The sequence below is a fragment of the Mixophyes fleayi genome, chromosome 5 (assembly GCF_038048845.1).
Source record: "Mixophyes fleayi isolate aMixFle1 chromosome 5, aMixFle1.hap1, whole genome shotgun sequence".
NCBI lineage: Eukaryota > Metazoa > Chordata > Amphibia > Anura > Limnodynastidae > Mixophyes > Mixophyes fleayi.
This window is the reverse complement of record NC_134406.1, coordinates 161253804-161280866: the sequence shown is the minus strand read 5'-3', so window position 1 is coordinate 161280866 and position 27063 is coordinate 161253804. Positions and strand designations below refer to the sequence as shown.

Sequence of the window (27063 nt, the reverse complement as noted above, 5' to 3'; positions counted from 1 at the left end):
GCTGTCTTGTGCTGCCAGGACTTGATGGATTCTACTACTCAGTTAAATTGAGAAGGGTGAGTACAATCCTGTCTTCAATTTCAGGAAGTAGTGGGGAATTCATAGGTGGGAGAATTGTCTATGTGCTATATTAAATGGGGATGCACAACATAAGCTGTAAGGTACAGTGTATAAGTGCAAATTCTTGTAAAATGTCTGCCAAATAAGTCTCTTTTTCTCTCTGGGGGTAATTCAATTAACCACGAGGCATTGTTAGACGTCGTCCCGAAGTCTAGCTGCACACATTGCCAGCTAATATGGTACAGAATCTCTGTTCCCATTGAGTTGTGCGGGAAAATGAGCGGATATTTTAGTAAAAAATCTGACGCAATGTGCGTCTGCAGACTGTTTCGGAGGACACATCGGGTCACCTTACGTAAAATTGAATTCTCCCCTCTGTGTCACAAACTGTCCTCGCTGTTTAAATGACTTAACACTTAATAGAAAATAAAAAAACAATGACATTACTAAAAAGTACACATTTCCAGAACAAATATCTTGCATGATATAGCAATAGTTGTTCATGCAATAATGAATCAAATATATTAACAAAGGTCTATTTTAATTACTGTTTTACATTGCTATAATTGACAGTTCTGGATTCCATCCCTTGCTGACTGTGAGCTGAACATAATTATACAGCATTAATCATCTACACATAGTGAGAACAACCATTTGGCGGGCTGAACAATATTCATGTGAATGCAGCCTCTCAATTCAGTAGGAATTGATAATTAATGAAAATATATGAAACAAATTCACTTAAAAATACAGGTATATGCGAGTCACAATTGAATGGCTGGTTTCTCCCGACAAACTCTCGTGTTGGTTAAGTAGAAATAAATGAGTCATTAAGTTGTTTGGACTCCAGTAAATGTGTGCTAATGTCCAGCCTATAGGGATCAATAATTTTCTATACCTATGTACCTTTCTCTGCTTGTTAAAAGTTTAAAGGATGTTTTTATCATCATCATCATTTATTTATTTATTTAGCGCCAGCAAATTCCGTAGTGTTTTACAATTGGGGACAAATACAGTAATAAATATTGCTGGGTAATACTGAAAAAGAAGTAAGAAGGCCCTACTCATAAGCTTCCAATCTATGAGACTGATATTTACTTAACAATCCATCCAATCCATCCACCTTCCCTTAAGATAAATTATGTATGTAATTTATAACTGAATTAGAGTATTTCACCAAGTTGTAAGTTTATCTTTTTGTATTTTAAAAAAAAACAAAAACCCGATACAAATTAACATGGCGTCCTATTTAAATAGTAATTTGACTTTCTGGGGTGAAATAGAAGGTAGGTTTCCTCTCCTTTTCATAGGCGTCTAATTATTTTGTAACTATACTTGCTGGTTATAAGACAATTGCAATACTTAGTGAAACTGCACAGCATGAACAATATACATTCTGTTGGGTACATAATATAAATCAGGCCTGTCCAACCTGTGGCCCTCCAGGTGTTGTGAAACTACAATCCCCAGCATGCTTTGCCGGTAGACAACCAGTTGATAGCTGGAAGGGCATGCTGGGGCTTGTAGTTTCACAACACCTGGAGGGCCGCAGATTGGACAGGACTGATATAAATTATATAGCACCACTACATCTCTATGCTTCGTGATACTGAGAAAGATAAAGGCCTTTCATTTATAAGCTGTCTACTTATAACAGATATATAAAAAATGAATTGTATCCTATCCAAATAGACAGAGAGTTCAATGTTCCTCTCTGCATTGTTTGTACATTTCTCTGTTGTGAGCTCAACCTGGGATTTTTAACTTGACACTGCCATGCACAAAGCTATAAATGATTCTGAATATTTTACTTAATTTGCTATTATTAGTCATCTAATAATCAAGGCAGCACAGTGGCACAGTGATTAGTATTGCTATCTCACATCACTGGGTCATGGGTTTCGATTCCAACCAGGGCCCTGTCTGTGTGGAGTTTGTATGTTCTCCCCATATTTGTGTGGGTTTCCTCCAGGTGCTCCGGTTGACTTCCACAGTCTAAAAAGACACCGGTGGGTTAATTGAGGTATAATAAAAATGTTGTGTATGTATGTGTATGTGTGCGGCGGGTAATTTAGAATGTAAGCTCTTTTATGGCAGGGACTGATATGAATGATTACATATTCTCTGTATAGAGCTGCATAATATGATTGGCGCTATATAAATAAATGATAATAATAATCTGTGGGACGAGGATGGTTAGGGCATACTTAAAAGCAAAATTAATTTCTTAACTTCATCCACCATCGGTGAACATTGCATGCCTACTTGCTGTCTGCCAAAGAGTTCTGTAAACCATGCCACAGTATCACTAATTGGCAATCAGTCTTGCCTGGCTTCACACTCATCTCCACAGTCTCCCTACAGGTGGTCTTTGGAGCGACTGACACCTCTGTGGTGTGTTGCTTATTGTTGCTGATTGCATTCCCGTCAGAGCACTGCATGTATGTATGTCTGCTTGACAACATCTCAGTAGGTTCTGCCATTTGGTTTTAAAGACAGAGATTTGATATTGCAGTGTTGAGCTACAGTTATTTAAGCTGTGATTAAAGGTAAACATGATTCTTGTCTTTCAAAGTTCTACTTTGTGCCTTTCCTTCCATATATTTTGCAACATTATCTCATTTAGAATGACGCTGAGAAATGGTCTATTTCGTTTGTTTCTGCTTTAGAACGTCCATAGTCAAATGTACATTTTGCATACTTACATCCTTATCAGAATTGAGAGATCTATTTTTTTACCACATAAAAATAACCATAAGTTTATTAAAAAAACGTGGTGATAGCCGTAGACAAGCATTGAGTGTTGCTCACCTTGGGTGGTTGCAAAAGTCGCCACCGTTTTTTAGTACATTATATAGAATGTATGCTAGAATGATTAGAAGATGTAGAAGTAAAATATTAGTTTACATATCAAAGCAAATTGAGAGAGGTAGCAAACCCTAAACTTATTGTAATGTGGGATTTAAAGGAATATAGCTGGTGGTACTGAGAAAGATACAGTTTTTTAAAGAACAGTTTATTAAGAGCATCGAGATCAAAACATGCAACAGAAACATAACCTCAACGTACAGACTACTAAAAGCAGCAATTTCATGAAAAAATGAGCCGTGTTTTTGTAACATAAATCACTGTGGCATGCAAGAAATAGAAGCTTGGCAATTATTTTTCCTTGGTTTGTTTTTTCTGGCTGTGTAATGTTTGCCGACAGTATACCAATAAACTTATGGAAACACAAAAGTTCTTCACCTACAACAGTCCCTTTTCCCATAGAGCGCTATGTGCTCACTGGAAATCAGTTGCCCCCAGGTCTTGTGTGCAATACTATAAGTCTATATATGGATGAATCAAGAGAACAAAACAGACTAATTGCTAAAATATGTAAATGCATGTTAATGACAAGTCCTACTAAGAGTAAGAACAATAATATAAACTACCAACAGTAACCAGATACAATCCAAAATGGGGGTAGATGGCTAACAGAATCGTAGGAGTCACAAACCAGAGTCTGGGCGAACGACAGAAAAGGATAAACTGTGACAAGCAGAAGTCAGTATGGGTGGCAGGCAAGATAAATGGTAACCAGGTCAGGTCAGTATGAGCAGCATACAAGAGAACAAGCAGAGTTCGAGGTAGGCAGCAGGAAAGAGTGGTCAAAAATGAGCAGAGTCAATAAGGAGAAGACATTAATAAGCTACAGAGCATGAACACCTGGGCAAGCTAATGCCATTACAGGTAACAAATGACTGGAACTGACAGTTGAATAAATTTACCACTGACCAATCCCAACAGTGGATCAGTTCATCCTTTACAGTGTTGGTAAATACCTAACCCCTAGTCAGAGATTGTCAAGGTAACCAATATTCACAGTTTAAATTGAGTTACAAGCAGTGGGAAAGCTGAGTCTGCCACTGTTTCTATTCCAGCATCTGTCCACAATACTGATGTATAATTCTACACAGTGTCATGTGACTACCATTCCAACAATGGTCACATGGCACATGGTGTAGTGGGAAGATAGGATTTGAAATGTCGCACTGAGCTCTGTCTTCGCTGTAAAATATTCCTGCTCCTTCTCCCTACTCTATTGTCACATGACATGCTGAGAGTTTTGTGTAACTGACAGCCACAAATTTCTACCCTCCAGAAAAACTTCCAAAAAGGAGATAATGATTTGTAAGAGGACAGAAAAATGACTCCAAAAAAGCAAAACAAATGCATGCTTAAAAGGTACTTAAATTGCTATTTAAAGAAAATAAACCTATGTGGTATTGCTGTTATAATCACTTTGCTTATTGCCTTTAAAACAATAAAATCTGATGGCAGATAAGGACCACTTGGCCCATCTAGTCTGCCCATTTTTTAACCTTTGGTAACCTCAAACCCTATTTGAATCATTGTTATTTGTAAGGATATCTTTATGTCTATCTCAAGCATGTTGCTCTACTATAGTAGACTCTACCACCTCTGATGGGAGACTATTTCTCTTATCCTCTACCTTTCCTGTGAACTAATTTTTCCTCAGATTTCCCTCTCCAGTTTCAGTGCATGTCCTCATGTTCTAATACTTCTCTTCCTTTGGAGAATGTTCCCCTCCTAGACCTTGTTAAAATCCTTGATTTATTAGAGTTTGTATCATGTGCCCCCTTTCCCTTCTCTGCCCCAAATATGTGCGTCAATGAGGTAACTGAAGTCTGGTGGTTTAAAATGGGTTAATTAACAGGTTGGCGGCGTGCAATAGGGGAGAGGGGAAGAGACTGTGTGGATCCACCATGAGTGAGCTCAGAAGGGAAGGGGGAGGGGTTCAGACTTAAATCTATTAATTCTAGGGGGGTAGTTATTCCACTTGCAATAAGCTCTTTATGAATAGGGTTTACCTCCCTTCCTCTGTCCTGTATGAGCAGGTTGCAGCAAAGCCTCCAGTGTGTTATTATTAGCATTGGTGCTGGAACGTTCAGAGCAGTCTGAATTAACATGGGGGAGTGTAGGAGAGAAGGGGTGTGACACAATGTTCCTTTTGTGGCCTGATCCAATCCTCCTTGGTGAAGGCCCAATTTTGGGTGTCAGGGTAAAGTCCTTTTTATAAACAGTTTATTAAAAGTAAAATTGACCTGAATAGTTTGTTTATCTGTTCAGCTTATAATGAACATTATACCTTGGCATGGCCATTAAAAATACCAGTTTTATTATGTGAGTCCACTAAGTTTTTTCACGCAACATTATGCCTCATGAACCCCCCACCAGGTCATAACCTGATTAAATATTAAATATTGGAAAACATTATAACATTGTTTTGAACTCATTCTTTTTTTAAAATAGATTTGTTAAAGTAACACTACAAGGATGTGGTTCAGCAATAATTGTAAAAGTAACATTCTTCACCCATATCTCACTCTAGGGATTGGTTATCTTCTTCACAAAGTAGCATGGATACACTTGTTTTCGGGAAGGGAAAGAAAACAGAGAGCGGCAAAGGATACCAGGCATTGCTGCACGACTGTAAAACTCATCTTCCATGTAAAGTGCGAGTCCAATTTTGTCAAGTGAGGTGCCCTTATAATTAACAAGTACCACATTTGCTTCTGCAAGATTATGTTGGTACATTATTCTATCAAAATATTACATTATTTGGTCACTTGAAGTCGAGACAAAATAGAAAAAGTGTAATTTAAATCATCTACAAAACAGTCAAAACTTTTTCTGTCTGCCACATATAGGATACTATGTTACCCTGAAAAAAGAGGAATATGTACTCTATATAACAATGGTAATTTACTTCAAAACATTTAGGAAAATGAACATTCCATGAGAATTTAAAATTGTTTATACATGACCCCATATAAATAACTTTGCAACACATCTGTTTGTTTGCTTATATATATGCCATACCAAATGAAACACCTTATAGCAATGGAAATACACAAACAAATACATACAAATCGGAAGTCCTTGTTCGATTGTAGCCAATCAGCTCAGTTATTCCATCTCATCATAAAAAAAATAACAGTCGCAGAAATTCTCAAGAATTTCACAGCCTTAACCATTGCTTCTAAAACTTCCAAGGTTGTTGATAATATCTTAAATCGGCGATTCCCAAAGTGCCACGATCACCCTCCAAAAAAAAAAGAAAAAACAAACCAAAAAAGAAACTTACCCATCTAGCGCCGGATCCTTGCCCTCACTGACTGCCGAGCGTGACGTCATCACGTCCGACAGCGTCAGTGAGGAGCGGCAGCAGAGAGGACAGAAGACAGCGGAACATGAAGAATGAAGGTAAGTAAAGGAACGGAGAGTGAAGGGGACTGAGACACACTGAAGTTGGGGGGGGGGGCAGAGAGAGAGAGAGATGCTGAAGGAGGGGGGGGGGAACAGAGAGAGACACGCTGAAGGAGGGGGATAGAGAGAGAGAGACATGCTGAAGGAGGGAGACAGAGAGAGAGAGACGCTGAAGGAGGGGGGCCAGAGTTAAACGCGGAAGAGGGGGACACAGGGTGTGAGATGGCGAAGGGCGCAGTGATAAAGAGGCACAATGTGATGGTGAAGGGATCTAAATACATCTTACGTCATTTTGACCCAACTACTTAAAAAACGGGACTACCTGGTAATTACTTTTGCTTAGGGGTGCCTTGGAAAAATTATAGTGACCCTAAGGGTGCCTTGAACTGAGAAAGTTTGGGAACCACTGTCTTAAATACATATTTTTTAGAGTAATTTGAAATCATATGTATATGTATTTATATATTTTAGGATTTTTTCTTTAGTAGGAGAAACAATTCTTTACCACTCTTTCTTTTCCCTTTTGAGTTACCTTTCTGATAACAACAACTCCTTCCTGCGTCTCCTTGTCTGTGACGATCTCAAACATGTTGTGTTCATCTCCATCAATGATTCTGTATTCTGTCTCAGCATTCACACCTTCATCTGCATCATTAGCTTTGATTCTGCCAATTGCAGAACCCACAGGGAAAGACTCAGGGGCCCTGAATTGGTAAGTATCTAGAAAAACGAAATGTAGATGCTTTCAAAAATGATTTTAATGGTTCTTTTACAGATCTTCAAAAATATTATCTGAACAGACTTGTAACAAAAATATCAGGAAGAGAATAAAGCCACTGAAGTGGGTTAGCAGCGAGTGCACCTCTTAGGCTAGACAAGGGAATTAGGTTGCAGTATGAAATAAGTTTTACATTTTTTGTTATACCAGTAATATTTCCCCATGTTACACATACATTCCGCATCAAATAGGTTTAGCTAGGGATTCCAACTTCCACTTTCATCAAATATTATTATTCTATGTCTATATATCCAATCATGCATGTGTAATCACTCCTGTGTGACAGCAGGATCAATTTGTGTGCAATGAACATTAGTGCACTATATGTCTGTAAATTTGTAGACCTGGCAGGAGAGACCATGGTGTATTCAGGGACAAATTCAGTTTTTATGGGCAACAAATATGCCAATGCATATATAAGATGGAAAATATAGGAAATGCTTTGAAACCTCATTGTTATATTTTAGTCAGAGAGACACAGAATGTGACAACAACTGTGTGGAGTCAGGCAAAGGTACACAATAACTTTAAATACATTATTCTCCTTATTTCAGTAAATAAATTCTGTTAAACAGAACTCGGACACTGTGCAAAAATCACAATACAGGATAAATGCAACAGGATGCCCTATTTCTGGATGGCAAATGTTTCCTAGCCAATAATCCCAAATGTCTTATTGGCTTACATTGAAAAATGTTCTTTGTGTATTTTAGAAAACACTACTGCTGTAATAGACAGCCTAGGGCTACACAGAGGACATCTGAAATATTGACTCCATTTTTATTCCATAATGCAATTACGCCAGTTTGTCCTGCTTTTTTTCATGAGGTTTGTTTTATGATACTGCTGTCTGACAAACAACAGTGGGACTTAAAGACAGATGCTACACTATGATGAACTCGGAGTACAAAATAACTTAAAGCTTTAGAGATTTGGAATGCATGGTGAAGAAATTGTATAAGGATACATTCATTTCAAGTTATTACATTTCATGGTTAAATGAATCAAAAATATTTTTATAGAACTATAAAAGCAATTGTTAGAAGTGGTTGCTCAGTGTAAGAACAAAATCCAAAGATATATCCTTCATATTGATAGATGGGATATACAGGGTTGCCACCTGGCTTGGCTGGCAACATTTGTATTAAGAGGCAATGTTATTAATAGAGTAGAAACATAGATAGATAGATAGATAGAAAGGCCAGTATTTGCTTACAGAAAAGTTGGCAACCATAAGGACATATGAAATTCGGAATATCCGGATAAAGCCACAAGGCTAAAAATCTGCCAGCAAAATAAATCAAAATGCTCTGCAGAGCAACGTTTAATGCTACTTTCATTCCTGAGGGTCTAGAAATGTAAAGAAACCGTTTCTCTTCTTCCTTCTCTATAATCTGAAACAGTGCACAGAACAATAAACCGTAAATAGATCTTACTCTGAGGGAAGCGTGGAGGGTTGTCATTGACATCCGACAAAGTGATATCTACGACTGTAGTCCCGGACAGTCCCCCCATTTGTCCCCCCATGTCTTTGGCCTGGATAACCACTTGATACTGCTGCTTGTTCTCTCTGTCCATATTTGGCAATGCTGTTTTGATGACACCTGCAATGAAGAATAATAATTTGTAACACAGGAGTGCATCCTTGGAGCAGTAAGTGACAACGTGAGCAACTTAAATATTGGAGTCAGGGGATCCATAAACATTTAGTGAAGCCAAAGACAGTTGCTACAAGATGTGTATTTACAGCTTATTTGGAAGTGTTTATGTGATAATAAAACTAGAGTAAGGTTGTTATTAGAAGATCTCTATGCACTTTTTTATGTGAACAATGCCAAATATCTCTATTCTGGCAATTTAGTTATAGCATCCATTTAATTCTAGATATATTACCTGTCTTAATTTTATAGTTTGTAGACATAATTTTTTTTTTTCATATCAATTACGTCTTGCACATGGTGTAAGGAAAACTGATAAAACCTATTAATTAGTAGAAGTTCATTTTCTGGGGTTAACATTACAGACTCTAATATACTTTAGTTGCCAGAAACAAGGGGGTATATTTACTAAACTGCAGATTTGAATAAGTGGAGATGTTGCCTATAGCAACCAATCAGATTGAAGAATGTACTATATTAATGATAACTAGAATCTTATTGGTTGCTATTGGCAACATCTCCACTTTTTCAAACCTGCAGTTTAGTAAATATATCTCAGGATTTTTTGAAGTTAATCACTTCAATATATATGTTGGTGATGTTCAGTATCAGTAAATTATGTATTTGCTGACTTGTATGCCTTATTTATATATTACATGAGTGTTGTGATACTTAAATAACTGTGTAGCTTATTTTTGCCAATGCCCGTTAGTACTGGTTATCAAAGATAGTGTTATATTTCACTATGGTGACCATGTTAAGATGTTCTTCATCCTTGCCTGAGAATGACAAATACAATATACTTCAATTTCTTTATACACTGTCTTTGATCAATACTTACAGCTTCTCTCCTTTTACCTTCACATTTATCTCAACTAAATGTTACACTGCATAAAATGCATACAACATCATCTCCTGCACTTATCCCTAACAAATCCCCACATGAAGTACTTTCCCTCATTAAAAAAAGAAAAACATAAATACTTATACCAATAACAAAAACATAATTGAACACACTGGTAATTAAATACTAAAGTGTTTAACGTATTTATCATAGAACCACTACTCACGCATTATAAGAAATAAAACAACCTTTTTATGAAATATAATGATAACAGAAGTCAGATAACTTTTGGCATAGTCGTAATAATGTGACTTCTAATACAATTATATTTCACTTTAGATAGCACGTTATCCTATATTTTATATTTAGTGTTAGATCAAATCATGTATAAATCATATTATATATTGCTGTGTATGAAACATAATAGGGGGTGGTGATTACATTTAAACATCTAAAATATGCTCTGACTTTTATTTAATGAAGGTCCAGCATTGTTAATGTAGAAAAACATTGTGTTTGTATTTTCTACATCACAATGGATAACACATTCCAAGTTATATATGAATGTGTGTAAAGTATTATCTGACCATATCTGAACGATATTACATTCTTGAATCAACATTTAGCTGGATTTAGCTATGTATACAAGGATTACCATCTTTGTCTTACTGAAATGAAACATTTAACACTATGTGATTATGCAGCTTATAACTCCACTATGTAGCATTAGTTACTTACTCATTTACATGTGGAAAATCCTTAACTGCTTATATATTTGATAGTACTTTTACAGTTCTTTAAATTGTGCTTCCATTTATCTTAGTTTTTATGTACAAACTAACCATATGAGTTGCAAAAAAAGAGTGTATTGCACGTTAAGGCTGTAAAAAAAAGCACTTCTATAGTGTCTGCTCCGTTTAGTTGATTTCTAAGTTTTCTATGATGTTAAATGGGACTTCACACAATCATGCGTTTTCTTCAAGTAAGAATCGGGGCTACAGGGCGCCACTGAAACCCAAAATCTGAGGAATAAATTGAAGCAAATGCTCTGTAAAATGAAATCTGGAGCAGTTTAATAATGTTCCTATTATTTTGTGTGAAGGAAAACATTTAATTAGACACTGAGATGTTTTGATTGTTTGATAAAGAGACGCCATCCCAAATGTTGGGTTTCAATTCCCCTGCATGTATACTTTAGATTAGTATCCAATGAATGCAAATACATACAACACTCAAAAATTTGTTTTTCTTAACTAATTTTTTCCTTAACATTCCCCAACCACATAGATGATGGACCAACAAACTAAATAACTTGGTCAAAGTACATACGATAGCTCTCCTGCAATTTTTACAAAATTCATTGTTATTTCTTTCTAACTTCCGTCTTTTTGAGCCATGTCTTTTTATTATCAGGAAAACTTGTTTATTTTGATTTACCACAGGCACAATTGTGTACAATGCAGAAAGCAAAGCAGCACTGTTTTGTATGCCAGAATAATGAAAGTTTAAAAATCTACCCTAGTATATAAATACATGGCAAGAGTATACTATGGAGCTCTCCTCTTTGTATGTTACCTATATAACACAGTACAATGTGACTGCAGATTTAGAAGACTAAGTCTGCCAGACCTATTATTTCTATTTCAGCAATGACAATAAGCAATGGAGCAATGAAGCTCTCCTGAATGTCACTGGAGACTTTGAAGAACACTGCTGCCCCTCCTCTTTCTTTTCTACCTATGACGCTGCCCAACTGCACTAGAGACTGCCAAGAACTGTGCTATCCCTTCTGTGTCCCTCTGTCAAATGGCGCTGGATCGCGGTGGAGGGCACTGCTTATAGAATTCAAAGCTCGCAAGATCCGAGATCCGGAAACGTAACAATGACATTTTGCCTTGTTTTTAATTCCGAGGGGCACGCGAAAGTACTGAGCCGGATCTGCTAAGTTCGGGTGTGTTCGGTTCTCGGGGAACCGAGCCTGAGCATCTCTACCTAAAAGGAGCAATATGCAAAGGAGCATTAAACAAAAAAGGCATGTTATACTGCTACATATATATATATATATATGTATAACTAATACTAGAAGCTATTTTATATAAAGTTAACATATTTTAGATTTTGTGCCATTAACTCTTCTACTGATTTTACCCAGTCACCAAGAATTGAGTTTTTACTGGATAACATTCCTCATCTATGTTTAATCACTCCACAAAAAAATTACTTCCACTCATTTGCAGCTGTTATGTAAAGTTTATTAGTTTTATCTATCTTTGCTTCTTCTCCAACTTATTTTGCCAGGAAATAATTTGTTATATAACTATTATTTATAGTTCTAGCACTTCTTAAGTTCATTATTGCTATCAAAAATTACATAGGCAATCAATGCCTGTTGTGAAACCTTAATTGAAATAGTTTACTTTAAACTAATGTACAGTGATGTTCCATTACTTTGTGTATGAAAGCAGTTGTGTATCTCTGTGTGTGTGTGTGTGTGTGTGTGCGTGTGTGAGCGCGCGCAACAGTGTTTAGTTGAAAATTTGTTTTGTTGCTTTAATGCTGATTTGCAACAGCAGATATAATAGCTCTCCTCACACAGTGTTGTCAGTGGTCAACAAACTGCCTATATGAAATACAATTGGGTCAGTAGTGGTAAGAAGAGTGTGTCAGACATCAGGAGAATCTTCTTGTTCCTGCTGTCTGCTGGAACTCTCTATTCCTGGGATCTCCTTAGCCGGTACACATCTCTCGACCCTCTGTTGTCTGCAGCCAAATCTGTCCCCACCACTAGGGGCAACAGTGAACACCAGACTTCAGAGCAGACTGCGGGTTTTGCTGTACCGGCTGGGGGGGATCCTATTACTAACCCAGTCTTTTTTCATACAAGCAGCATTTATATATTGACAACACAATGTCAGTAGCAATGTACATGTGTGTCAGATATATGGGGAATCTCTGTATTGAATGCCAGACCCAAAATATATCATTTTTTGGGATGGGATTAAATTTATTTTTTTTTATACCCCAAACTGAACTAGCTTTTAATTTTGATTACATATGTGGTATGAGGTTAAGAGAAGTTGTTTACTTGTATGTACAGTGGTGCTAGAAAGTTTGTAAACCATTTACAATTGTTTTGAATATCTGCATGGCCGTCATCTTGTGTTCAGATCTTCACTAAGTCATAAAAATAGATAAAAACAAAATATATCAAATAAGAAACAAAATCATGTATGTGTTCATTCATTTATTGATCATAATGATCCAACATTAAATCTCTTTGTTGGAAAAAGTATTAAAAAGAACCTGTGCTTTCAGTTACTGGTGTGACCCCCTTAAGCAGGAATGAATTCAATCCAACGTTTATAGCAATTGTTGATCAGTCCTGCACATCAACTTGAAGGAAATTTTCCCATTCTTCCTTACAGAACTGCTTCAACTCACAGATATAGGTGGGCTTTCTTACATAAACAACCCGCCTGAGATCCTACCACAAGATTTTGATTGGATTATGGACTGGGCTTTGACTCAACCATTCCAAAAAGCATAGATTTTTCTTCTTCAATCTTTTTTTGCAGATTGACTTTTGTATTTAGGGTCATTGTTTTGCTGCAAGACCAAACTTCTATAGAATTAATTTGCTGGTACAATCCAGAATTTATAATTCCATCAATGATGGAAAGCCGTGCTGGTCCAGTGACAACAAAAAAGCCCCAAACCAAGATACTACCACCACCATGTTTCTCAATTAGAATAAGGTTCTTATGTTGAATTGCGGTACTTGGTTTTCTCTAATCATAACGTTTCTCATTTAAGCCCAAAAGTTCTATTTTAGACTTATCTGTCCACAGAAAATCTTCCAGTAGTTTTCTAGTTTAGGTGCTCTTTAGCAATTGTTAAATGGGCTGCAATGTTCTTATTGCAGAGTAATGGCTTCGTCCTTGCTATCCTCCCATGCACAATATTTTTGTCCAGTGTTTGCCTGATTTTGGACTCATGAACACCAGCATTAGCCGTGTTGGACTGGGGCATGAAGGGCCCACCGGGGGCCTGTAGTGCTAGGGGCTCACCAGAGGGGGTGTTGCCAGCCATCATAGAGGCGAGACCAGCCACTAGAGGTCAGCCCGCGAAGAACAGCTAGCACCATAGTGTAGTATACAAAGAATGCAGTGTGTACATAAAGAGTAGACAGTCTTGACCTGCCCCTTAGATTGGGCAGAACACCAAAAATTGGGATTGTCCCACTAGAATCAGAACATTTGACAGACTGTCCTACCTGTTCTTGTCACTTTCACCACCTGTGTCTGCTGTTTTTTTAGTTTTTGCTTGTCTGGATCCTGGAATGTTGGGAGCCTTATTTGGAAAAAAAATGGGTACATTTAGAAGATTCCAACCAGTCCTGGGGGTAAATGTATCAATATGCGGGTTCTTCAACACCCGTGTGTTCAGCCTCTTCCACGATTAAATTTCAAGCGGCGCTGCATTGTAAAGGGTTAACTTCCCTTTACAATGCAGCGCCGCTTGAAATTTAAGTGATTTTTTAGAATGAACCCTCCCAGGGAGAGTAACAATGGGGTTGATTTTCTCCATTTGTACGCTATCTGCCTGATAGTGGATTGTTTAAGCCCAAAGCCTTTATGAATTGTATTGTGAATTTTTCCAGCTTGATGTCCATCAGCATTTTTTTCTCTGTGGTCCTCAGAAATCTCCTTTGATCGAAGCATGGTTTGCGTTCACAAATGTTTGTGGTGAAGACCAGTCTTTGGTTATGAAGATATAGGTTTTATGTTTTTAAATAGGGCAGGGCCCCACAACTCACGCAGAACTCTATAGAAAAATGGAGGCATAAATAAGCACTACTAAGGTTGAAGATGTGAAGATGATGGTGCAACGCTTGTCCTTGTCACTCCTACTCACTTTTCCTCAAGCACCCACCCAAGGATTACTCACCCAAGAATTACTCCTTGTGTTCATCCTTTACCATGGGAATACATCATGATTAAATCTTACAACATTTTTCTTTCCTTTGGAGAACAATTATTCTCTATAATTTCAGTTTAGACCTTTCCCTGTCACAATTTTCCACCCTAAAAATATTGCAGCCCCCCAAAAGCCTTGCACCCTTGGCTACAGCCTATTCACTCTATTGGATAATCAGACCATTGGCTTCACAAACTTTCTAACACCACTGTATATATTAGATGGTGTATGTATGTGAGCAAATCCCAAAATATTTCTGTGTATTTTGCAGTTAAGTTATCCTAGTGTATGAATGTGTGTTTTTTTGCTATTATATAATGTCAGTTTTTTAAAGTGTATTTGTACTAGTTTGTGTATGCTATATTTGTGAATGCAATGATTCAATCAGACATCAATGTACTATATAGTTCTGCTTCTTTAAAGGGTTTAACAACCTGCCTCTCTATACATGTTGGCCAATGATTTTAAGAAAGATTGGTGGTAGAGCTTTTGAAAATGGGTTGGGGTGTTTATTCATATTATAGGGGGAGCATGTGATAGTCCTCCCATTTCAATGCTCTGCAGCTGACCCCTGCTTCATTATAATGTTAGAAGTGTTTTAAAGGGGACTGAATTACTGATGTACTGGATTTACCACTTGTTTGCATGCAGCAGAAGATTTATCATTATTTTATACTAGTTTAACACTTTATAAAAATAATGGAAATGTTTAATTTGTAAGATTAAACTGTGCTTTGGAAATAAGAAAAAAACAAACCTATCTGTTTGAAGTAACTGGGTTATATAGAGAGATACTGGGCACTACAAGTAAGTATCGTTTGCCACAAACATTCTGATGAAATCTCAGTCCTATTTCTTGCTCGATGAGAAACTATTTTGTGTACAACCCTAATTATATTTCAGCTTTGATTTTTAGGTTCTAATAACGTTGGTGTCATGCTTACAGATGTCTTGCTCGATTGAGTTTGTCAGTTTGTGCAGGGTGGAAAATGTAATCTCTTTCAAGTTTTGTCTAGTATGTCCTAGCTTGACTTAACATGTCATCTTCAATTACAGGAACAAAGACACAGCTAAGGTCTTCTGACCTGACTCAGACTCGACTGAGAAGTATGGCTGTCCCTGAAGAATACTGTAGACGACTTTTGCACTGTTTCCATAGGTTGGATCGTCTGCGTCAATGGCTGTGACTTGAACGACAAATGTTCCTGCAATGATAACAAAGGGTATAGCAGCTTCAGAAGAAAAGTTTTATTACAGTGGAAAGAAAGAAAAAATAACAGAAAGAAAAAGAGAGAGAACGCATGAAAGAGGATACACACAATGAACCACTCAAGGTTTTCCAATTTAAAACTTGTACAAATAAGCATTTTGTTGTATTTCAAACAGAACACAATAAAACTGATAAGGAAATAACACAGAAAAATCTTTTGTCACTTGTAGAAGGACAGGAAGAGCATAACATGGCACATATGTATACATTTTTATTAACTTCCACCCAACATACCCATCCTACATTTCAAAAGTAGGTATAAGCCTCATTTAAAAACCGATGTTACACTCCTACTTTTCTTCAAGTCCATCAAGTTTTACAGATATCTACACGGACAGGAAGACCAAAATGGCAGTATGTGTGTGGGATGCAAAAGCTTTCATGCACAGATGGGAGGATTTGGGTGGATGTATGCCTTGCTAACTACAAACTAGACTTACAAATACGCCTAATTCTGCTCTGAAGTGGAAAAAACAAGATGTCATTTTGTGGGTCGGGATTGTTTGAGTGAGCTGCCCAGGGTTTAGGTGTATTTAGAAAACATTCCCATTGTTACAGCCAAATGCAGAGCATGTTTCTCCCTTCAAAAGGAGCACATTCTTCTGCCTGCTCAAACCAAGTTACATTATATATTTTTAAAGTAATGCAATTTGCACCTTCAATTTGCACTGGAAAAAATTTCTAGGCAATATAAGAAAAAACTTGAAGCACACAAAAATGATACGTTATATTGACAGTCCCGATGTCCCCTCATTCTGCTGAGGGATAATTCTTTTACAATACAACAGCTTGGTGGCATGGCATAGTTACAGGGTGCTGGTATGATATATGAGTGTAGTATTCTGAGTGTAATATGATGTTATTGGGTTTGTGACTATATAAGGAAGTCTGAAAATGTGACAGAGAGAACATACACAACCTCCTAAATGCTGTTCATAGGCTATATTGAAGGATACTATTTTTTATTTTTAACCTTTATTTATATTGCGCCAACATATTCAACAACGGGATACAGATGAAAGAAGAGCATACAATTTGAGGTTAGATTAATTTTAGAAGGAAAATTAGCTTATTTTTTATAGAAATTGTCTGCAAAATATATGGACATAAATCATGTTGTATGGTATGTTATGTTATGCTTAGTTATGTCATGTTATGTTATGTCATGTCATATTATGTTATGTCATGCTAACATGACTGGGCTTATGGTAAATATCAGCCAAAGAACGAAATGGAATAATGTCCATAGTGCTTTTCCCTCAACATATCTCTGTATCTCCATGGTACACACATGACACTGTGCCAATATAGAAATGTGCTGAGAACAACAGCCTGTTGATACAGAAAAGAGACAGGAGTAAATTAATTCAATTCCTGCATCCTGGCACACTGGTACACAACCCTGTTTTTTGCTGAAACCACAAAAGTCAGTGGTCATTTATCAAGTGTTAACATATAGTATTAGTAAATAGATGTGGCACTAATAATCTAATATACTCCCAGAACCACAGGAATACAAAAATTCTAAAAATATCTACATATAATGAGATCACATATTCACACAAGTCCAAAATCACACTGTCCAGAAAAAATGAGCCTTCAATGTTCTTAAACTCTCAAGGGGGTATTCAATTTTTCGGCTTGATGGCCGAAAAACTCGCGCTGTAAAACTATTACCGTTAATACGGTAAAATTGCGCTTAAAAACCGTTCATACAATAGTTTTAGAGCACGAGTTTTTCGGCCGCCAAGCCGAACAATTGAATACCCCCCTCAAAGTCTACAAATCTGCGTAGTGGTGATGCAAATCCAGGTATTATATTCCACCGATGTTCATATATGAAAATAAATGAAACAATTGTATCATAATGTGATTAATATATAGTTTGAAACGATTTAAACACCCATGTGGTATTAGCTTTTACTTATCACCACCACGTGCAGCCAATCAATCCCCTCTGGTTTCAAACTTACACGGGGAAGATCTCTGATCCAAAAGATTGGAAAAAAGGCACATAGGGACTTCTTCGGTAATATCGGACCTGTTTTCTAGATAACGACTCTTGATAGTGTATACCAAAAAGACAAAATGCTAAAGATGGTGCATTATCCCAATGAGATGTATTTAATATGCACAAAACACTCCAATCAATAATATAACACATAAAAAACTCAGTCGGAGAAAACAACTGACATAACTGATGACGTTTTTTGTGGTTCTGGGAGTATATTAGATTATTAGCGCCACATCTATTTACTAATACTATATGTCAATACTTGTGTACATACTTGGATGGGTTGTATGTAAGTGAATAGCGGGCAGCTCTTTGTTAGTCAGCGCGGACATACCAATATTGTATATTTATCAAGTGTTAGTTGTTCTGAGACCCCAAAAGAGTGAGATCCCAATAGAATATACCACATATTTGAAAATAAGGGAACCAATAAAACATTTTTTAGGAGTAGATTTACTAAAGCTTCTAAAAAAGGAGAAATGGAGGTGTTGCCCGTAGTATTCTAGAACTCTAGAATGTACTAGATAAATGATAGCTAGAATCTTATTGGTTGCTATAGTTAACAGTTTCACTTTTTTGGCCCAGTCCACAGGCTGCAGAGCTCTGAGATTGTATTGTGATAAAGGGGTAAAGAGGCTGTGTGCCATTCATTTATCTTTTCTGTCAATTTAACATTTGCACACCAAGCTCTTTGTTTGTACATTAAGCTATACATAGCCAGCAACTGAAAATCACAATCCACACGCGTCATATGCCCAGTCAACTTTCTTTTTACAAATCTTAACATGAGCCTGGCAAGACCTAGAAAGGTCATATGCAGACCCACAATGCTCCTACTTTTCTGTCTAGTGCATTTTCAGGCTTAGGTCTCCTTCACGGTGTTTGGAACTCTACTGTAAAATTAATTTTTGCCTAGTTTGGAGTGTTGGTGCAAATTCCGGAAAATGACCATGGGGTAAACAGTAAAAACATATTAAAGTCCAAGCTAATACCACTTTACTATTTGAATTTGTCTCCCACAATTCGGTTTGGTTTAGCGTCATTTAAGTCTAAAATTAATCGTGAGAGTGACAGGACATTAGAGACTGGCTTTAATGCATATGTTAATTCATGTGTTTGAAGATTTTTAGTTCATTCACTGAAGTGCGCCTAAACATGTTTTTCTACCGACAAAAAACTAGATGATGCAAAATGCATACCATTATAAATATAACAAACCCAGAGGAAGCGGAGTAGTACAGTTCTTTTGTAGAGAGAAAAAGTATATGCACCCGTCAGCAAAGCAGGAAACGCTACTGCAAATGTCAGGGGCGCACGCAGGGGGGGTTTCTGGCTCTCCAGAAACCCCTCCCCTCCGCTAACGAAGTGTCCCTACATACGGCACTGTACTATACAGCAGCTGCAAAAAAAAGGAGTAAATGTTTTCCAGGACAAACCATGTTACAATGCAAGGGGTGTAAATTAGTTTATTATTTTGCACGTAAGTTAATACTGGCTGTTTTCTCATCTAGCACACAAATGCTTGATAGCTTTATTTTTACACTGAAATTTAAAGTTGATCTAGAAAATTCCCTATCCCAACTGTAAATCTGCCCCCACATTTTAAATTTACCTCCACCTCCAATGCAACATGGTTTTGTCCAGGTGCAAAGTCACTCCTTTATTATGCTTTGCTCTTCTTAGTGATGCAGGCCCAGAATGTGTCTACCCAGTAATGCCTTTTCCCCAAAACTAAATTTACCCGTTGTCTAGAAGACATTCTACACATGCATGGAATCTTGCTAACTTTGCTCACTGCAGGCACAAAGTACAGAAGCCGGTTTAACTGGCACAACAGATAAACAGAAGTAGCTTTTTGCTTTGCAGGTGTATTGTGTTTGCTTGTCATTAATAAATCTTTCAAACCCTTTGGAAATCATCTCTCATGGTAAGCAGGGTCGCCAAGTGGAATTTCAGGCCTCGGTACAGAAACTTCTTGGGGCACCTTCCATAGCTGCCAAAGGGGATGAAACCACGCAAGGTTGGTGGCTACTCCCACTACAGAGGCACTCCAGGGGCCCAGGCAGGTCCGGCCCCCGGTAATTTGTACCTGCTCCCACCCTCTCTCGGCGTCCCTGATGGTAAGTCCCTGTTCTGGTCAGCATGGAACATGCTACAAAATAATGAATGATATTTCAAATAAAGTAGTGTAACACAATAGTGTCATTTTAAAAACTGGATATCTGAATAAAGACATTGGAAAGTAAGAGTACATAACTTTCTTTCCAGACTAATCCCTAGAATTTACTTTTATTCTTACTTCTTGCTCTTGCAGTTACTGTCATAAAATGAAAAGAGAAAGCTCTCAGACTTATCACCACTATGTGAATATATTTCAGTGAATTATAGTTCCCAGCATAATAAAAAAACATTTTTATTATATAAGAAAGTATGTTTCATTAACTGGCTAAACTCGGGATGCTACATACTATACTTATATCCACATTTATTTGCTTTGTACATCATCTAAGCTGTATAGATAGACATTTTTGGGCAATCACTCATTAGGTTCTAGTGTATGGTTATTCTCTTTTAACATGCAGATCCTTTTATCACCAGGCCATTTCCACTCTTTCAGATATCTGCCATTTCCTGCACTTCTGATGTATAAGGTTAAATATGTCAATCAGATAATGACTGAATGCAGTGACATATGGTAAAAAGTAGGGTAATGCAATGATAATTATGAAATGATTTCCATTCGTGTGATGGAAAAAGCAGGGTTTTATTAAATGGATTACTGTAGCACTGATGCACACAACAGGATACAAGCTATATGTGATACTACAAACTAAGACAAAACTCCATTTTATTTAGTTATTTATTAGATTTGTTTAATTTAAAATTATATTATTTTGTTTTAAAAGCTGTGTCTTGTTGTATAACCCACCAGACAGAAAACAAAATGTATATTTATTTGTCAGAATCAATGCTGTTGTCAGAAATAAATATGCTATATTTTCCTAAATCTCATTCATCCATAGTAAGCAGGGGGTAAGTTTCAACATTATCCATTTTGTTATGGGAATACAACAGTATTTAAGAAAGAAAGAGCTCAAGCAAATCCAAAGGATCTTATTCAAACATGGCCATTTTTCAGCATAATACAGTGCTTTAGAGCTGTCTAGATGAACGCAATGCACATCTGTCTTTACTAGGTCATTTTTTTTGCAGTAAATCATTACTTCTGAAAAATCTGTGCATTGTGGAGTACAAAATATAATTTATCTTTGTGAAATTATTATACTGGAGTTGAGTTTGTGCTCAAGTCTATACTCTAAATCAATGGATTTTCAGATATACATAGATTGCTAATAAAAGTGGCAGGTCTTATGCAGTATTTTCCCCTAAAGTGATAAGCCACTGGAAAAAAATGGAATTTACATTAAATGGTTCACAGACTAAAGCATGCCTGTGTGACCACAGAGTCATAAGGAAAACGAGGAACAGACATTTATGTGAACAGGGTTATTATCTCTGTCTACAAAGGCAGCCCTAATGAGAACTAATTATCTGCTCTTCTTTCCTTGCTTCAGTCTGGAAGATCAACGGATCTGATATGTGGAAATAGGTTTTACTATTGTTCATCTGTGTTGCTACATTTTAACAACCGTCATCATAAGAGCAGCCACACAGTTGTGAAAGCTTTGTCTTTGAACACTTCTATCAGCCCATTAAAAATGTCTTACTTTGTACAATTTGCCATTTCCTTTTAATCTTGATTACATGCTTCATTATACCTGTTGCAACAGTTGTTTTTTTTTATTTTCTCCCTTTGTATTTTGTTTTTAATTGCAACACATAAGACAATGTTTCTAACCAACAAATTTACTAAAGTAAAAGTTCCTTTATTTTGTCATTTATTTCAAGCAGAGCTTCCTACAGTCTTTCACTTTTGCACCAGAGTCCTGGGGCCACTAGTTATGTCACTACTCCATTAGTGCACAGTTTGGGAGGGAGCTAGCTTGGAACTAAGCTGTTCCCCAACAGTGTCATACCACTATGTCATGCTGATTGACAGTCCTAGGGCTATGTTTATTTAAAATCAGCATGACACTGTAGAGTTAGGGAGATTGAATTTAAAAGACTATAGCTAACTGTAGCAGCAAATATGTAGCTGCATTGCTAGAAGTGACATTTAGGTTATTTAGGAAACAATTACAGGTACAGGATTTGTTTCCATGAATTTGAACACAATGTCTAAAATATGTTAAATTACATTAAAAACTACCCCTTTCTTCCCCTACGCTCTCACAGTAGCTGAAGGAAAAAAGAACTATGGATATCCCAAAACCTGCATCGCAATTATCTGAAAGTGGAATTAAGTGGAGTTGTTATGAAAGGCATACTTTTTTTTATAAATTAATAGAGAAATACATGAACCTCGGTAGCCAACTGGACAAAACACAGCTACATTAGAAAGAGTTCAAAGAGCTAAAACACTTATAGGATTTTTTAATGAAACAGTGCACCCTGGACTATATTCCATTAAAATTAATCATATATTCCCTAACACAGTGCACCAGGCTACTTATAGCTGCCATCTGATTGGGTGTTATAAGTTACAGCCCATTACTACTCTATGCACCAGGTCATTAAATAAACCTCATGGTGTATATGATTGCCTGGTGTAATTGGAATTCAGGAAAATATGAATCACTGTATCAGACAATTACACCTGAGGCCCACAGATCTCAGAAGAATCACTATTAGGCTATGTAATGAGATAGACCTTGCTTTGCAGTATGCTTCTGAATGGATGTTCCAGAGTAAAAGAGTAAAAGTCAAATCCTATCTCTGTGGACAAGAATTATTGAAAGGTATTTGGACTTTCACCTTTTCTGGATATAATATATAGCACTTTAAACAGTGCCATGAGCTTTTAAAGGTTAGATTAAAGGCCATATTTCAAGGTTCTCCTTTCTCCCAATAACGCACTTTTAATATTGTTTTTGAAAAGAATATTGTAAATTTTATCTCTGTATATTAATTACAAATGCACTCATATCTCAAACTCACTGTATTGATATATTTTAAAGAATGCTTACCCACTTCAGACATTTCTGGAACAGTGGCAGTATAAACATCCTTAGTAAATTTTGGCTCGTTATCATTAATGTCATGAATCTTAATGACAAACTCAGATTCAGGTTCAACAGGTATTCCTGTTTTCTTGTTCACAGCTTGAGCACGTAATATATATGAAGGCTTTTCTTCCCTGTCCAGACGCTTTGTTGCTTGAATGTCGCCAGTATTTGCATTGATCACAAATATATCCCCAGCTCCATCTCCAGAGAGAATATATTTCAGTGATCCATCCCCTTTATCCTGGTCCGAGTGAAGCTGAAACAAAAACAACATTTAATTACCAATTATGCTCACTGCACATTCATTTTGGTCTGTGATGTAAAATATAAATGACACAAGCAACATTTATGTAAATGGAAGATGCTTAGTGATGCGATCACTTCTATATTATACAAACATTAAACATACACACATTAAATATTTATAAAGCATAATAAAGATCAATGTTTATTTGTGCTTTGCTTATATACATCTCAATGTGCTATAAACATGATGTGGGTTACAAATCTCAACATGTTATTAATAAATATATAAACTTAAATTTTAACATAGTTTTCATTTGATTTATATTCCCAATGGCCACAATATAGGACAAATACTGTGTTTTCCAAAGATGTTCTATACAGATAAGCATAAGTACACTTGTTGCCATTTTTCAAATGAAGCTACACAGCTTTAACAGAGCTGTAATTGGATTCAAGTATACAAGTTTTGGACACAAATCACTTTATAACATATATATATATATCAGAGTCAGTCTAGAGAGCAGTCCATAAGTGTTCATATTCACAAATATGCATGGTTCCCAGTTTTGCAGGGGTTAAACAACAATTTAAATATATACACTTTTATTTTTAGTACAATGACCAGTGCAGCTGATGCCATCTGTTTTCTGAATAATAATAAGAACCAAAGGTCATATTCTCTATCACAAAATCTATGTGCATTCCCTTTATCCCATCCCATTCAATCTCTGGCTGTATGTGCATAATCAATTCTCTGCAGATACTTCACTGCTACAGTGCATATAAAAGTTGTTAAGACACTGTGCCTCTTTTTTTTTTTTGCTACAGTAGCAGAAACAATAATTTCATAAAGTCTAAAACAAAGAGACAATCAATATATGGACAGCAGGGATGGGATTTCAGCTAATATATGTCTCTCTTTCTCTGTTCCACATCAGCACTTTCCAATCTTATGCTGAATCTCAGCTATAAAGTGCAAAATGTCTATATCATATTTTGTTCCTAGCGCATGAATGTGCCTTATTAATAATATTTTTTAATCAAGCAATGATTGCTGATATTTTTCATTTTAACTGAAATATAAATTCATGGCAATGAGAAAAAGAAACTATATTTTTTTATTGTTAATTTGGTTGGAAATAGGAAACAAATCCAAGCACAACTCAATACAGACTAAATAGCAGCTAAGCTAGTAGTATTTAAGTGACAGGAGTGTATTTCTGGATACATAAAATGCAATATCAGCAGTGATAGAACAATTTGTCTGATACTGCAACATGTGTGGTCCAAAAACAACCATGATGCCCAATAATAATCTAATAGAAATCGATCAGATATGGAGCATGTTTTGAAATCGAGTCGGGTGACAGATACCTTGGGGTAAATGTATCAAGCTCCGATTTTGCAAATCCAACGATTTTCTCGGGAGAGTTGAAACTCGCAGATGTATGAAGTTGAGATTTCATGTAAAATCACCAGAGTTGTGCTTCTGTCAAAATCGCTATTTACAAAATCGATAGAGATCAAACTCCTGACTGTTTACCACTCCAGCTATACAAGTCTCAAATGTATGAAGCTGTGATTAAGCAAACTCAGGAGAGTTTGCTTTCAAACACACTGTCGTGGGAAACCCCTAATACTATAAATAGACCTAGCGCAATGAGCCAAGCTCATTGCGTATCGGAGCTTCTACATAGTGGAAGCTGTTTGCGGCAGCTCTGCTCTTTTTTTTTCTTCAAGCAAGAATGAAGAAGCGTGGATCTTACAAATATGGGGCCCTCCTGGCTGAAGATAAGAAGACTTCAAGCAACAAGGGGGCCAAGAAGAAATGAAGACTGCATTCAACAAGGGGGGCTTTGTGCCCAAGAAGAACAGAAGACATTACAAGCAGGGACTTTTGTATACAAATACTTTTGTGACATTAAAAGCAGGGATTTTGGATCTACAAATTTTTTTTGAACTTTTCAAGCCGGACTTTGGATACAAATTTAATTTGGGACTTGGTTTACAGCCATTTTAGTGTTAAAAGCTGCTGACGACAGATGAAAACATCAGTGGTGAGTATTCTGGGCATTTATTATTTTTGATCAAAATATATGGTATAAATGAGGGTGTTTACTGTCTTTATTGTGGGTTTATTATTTTTATTAAATGTATGTGGTGTTAAAAAGGGTGTGGTGGCTTATTTAACATTTTCTTTTGTGGAACTACAGGTCCCAGCCAGCCCTGGGTGTCAGGGCATGTTGGCACTTGTGGTACTCCATGTGCCAACAAGCCCTGGCTGCCATGGGTATTCTGGTGCTTGTAGTTATACAAGTAGCAGCATGCCTACACTATTTATGGCACCCTGGCTGGCTGGGACTTGTAGTTCCACAAAACAAAATGGTGTCTGTTTGTTTTTTTATACTTTAATCGCCGTTATTACCCTACACCCACCAGCCAGGGGTGTAGGAAGAGCCTTAGTGCTTTCAGCACTGGGCTGGGTGTCCCTAGAGGGGGGGCCCGCTCGTTTTTTTTCGTCGGACCCCACTCCCTAGGGAATGCAGCCCAGCGCTGAACAGCCTGGGGTTGATTGTCATTATGCCATAGTGCCACCAACACTGGCTGGTTTGCCTAGTGCTGGTTCTATGAAAACCGGGGGGGGGACCCCACGCAATTTTTTTCCCTGATTTTCACGGAACCAGCAGTAGTCTGGCAGCACTAGGGTTAATAGTGAATAGAGGGGGGACCCCACGCTTTTTTTTTTTTTACCTTTCATCTATTTGTTACAGTTTAGACAGCTGCTGGAGCTCCGGTTTTATGACAGGAAGTGTAACAGTGATGGGTTTATAGAACACGCTGCTACGCCTACAACACAGGAGAGTTAGCTACGACGGGAGTGTTTTACATCGCAGCGAAGCGCCAGAGATGACCAGCGATTGTGAAGATCAGGGGAAAAATCACAGCTTGATACATTTGAGAAATTTTGAACTAAAATCGCGGGTTATCACCCGTGATTTTAACACGCTGAAAAAGTTGGACCTTGATACATTTACCCCCTTATGTTGTCTTAGCAGCTGTCCATGAAGCCTATTTAAGGCTCATTTGGGTGTGAATTACAAGCAGCCCTTACTAGATGTAAACCCTAAATCTGGGAGGTGAGTGCATCTGATTTTATCTGCATTTTAATGATGTTTAAAGCATATAGGTCAGTGTAGGACCTGAATACAATGAGGTGCCCTAGACGATGGGGTGCAGGCTTAAATGTTTTGATCAAAATATGAACCAATACCTCATGGTTTAATTTTGCTAGATACACACAAATATGCAGTGTTAGGGATAAGCGCTGACAACAACTGTATTTTTGTTTTGTATACATATATGGACATTTATATTGCCACAGCTGGTATTTGCCTGTGTGCGTGTTCCTCTTCTGAGTGCAGGTCCCAATTACACCAGAGGTAATCTGGTCACACTATGTGTGGAGAAACTGAACATTGAGCCTTTGTCCATCTTAATGTAGAAATTAGGACATTTTTCATGCTCTGCATGGACATATAAACAATGGTTTAGGTAATTTCTCAAATTTTGGGTGTTTCAGGGGTTTCTAGTCAGAAGAACAAAAATGGTGAATCGTACTGCTTGAACTATGGTGCAATGTAAACAAAAGATTTGATGGAAATTAGGCAAACAGCTCTTATTCATCTTATTAAACCATTTCTACCATTATATAGTTCCCTGTAATACCATATTCTGTTCTGCAACTCTCTGTGTCTTTTACTACTGCTTGTTGATATTATTTGCTACCTTGCAATGTTTTATGCTTCCATATAATATT

General features: G+C 37.0%; 1 protein-coding gene across 1 annotated transcript in view; it reads right to left on the bottom strand.

Moving 5' to 3' along the window:
• LOC142158712 (cadherin-6-like) overlaps nt 1-27063 on the bottom strand; it is a 244776-nt gene that overhangs the window by 66640 nt on the left and 151073 nt on the right. The window contains exons 3-6 of the mRNA XM_075212933.1: nt 22962-23256; nt 15676-15795; nt 8548-8715; nt 6866-7053 (exon numbers count right to left, since the gene is read on the bottom strand). Of these exons, the coding sequence (XP_075069034.1) occupies nt 6866-7053; nt 8548-8715; nt 15676-15795; nt 22962-23256 (771 nt within the window). The remainder of the gene's footprint in view (nt 1-6865; nt 7054-8547; nt 8716-15675; nt 15796-22961; nt 23257-27063) is intronic.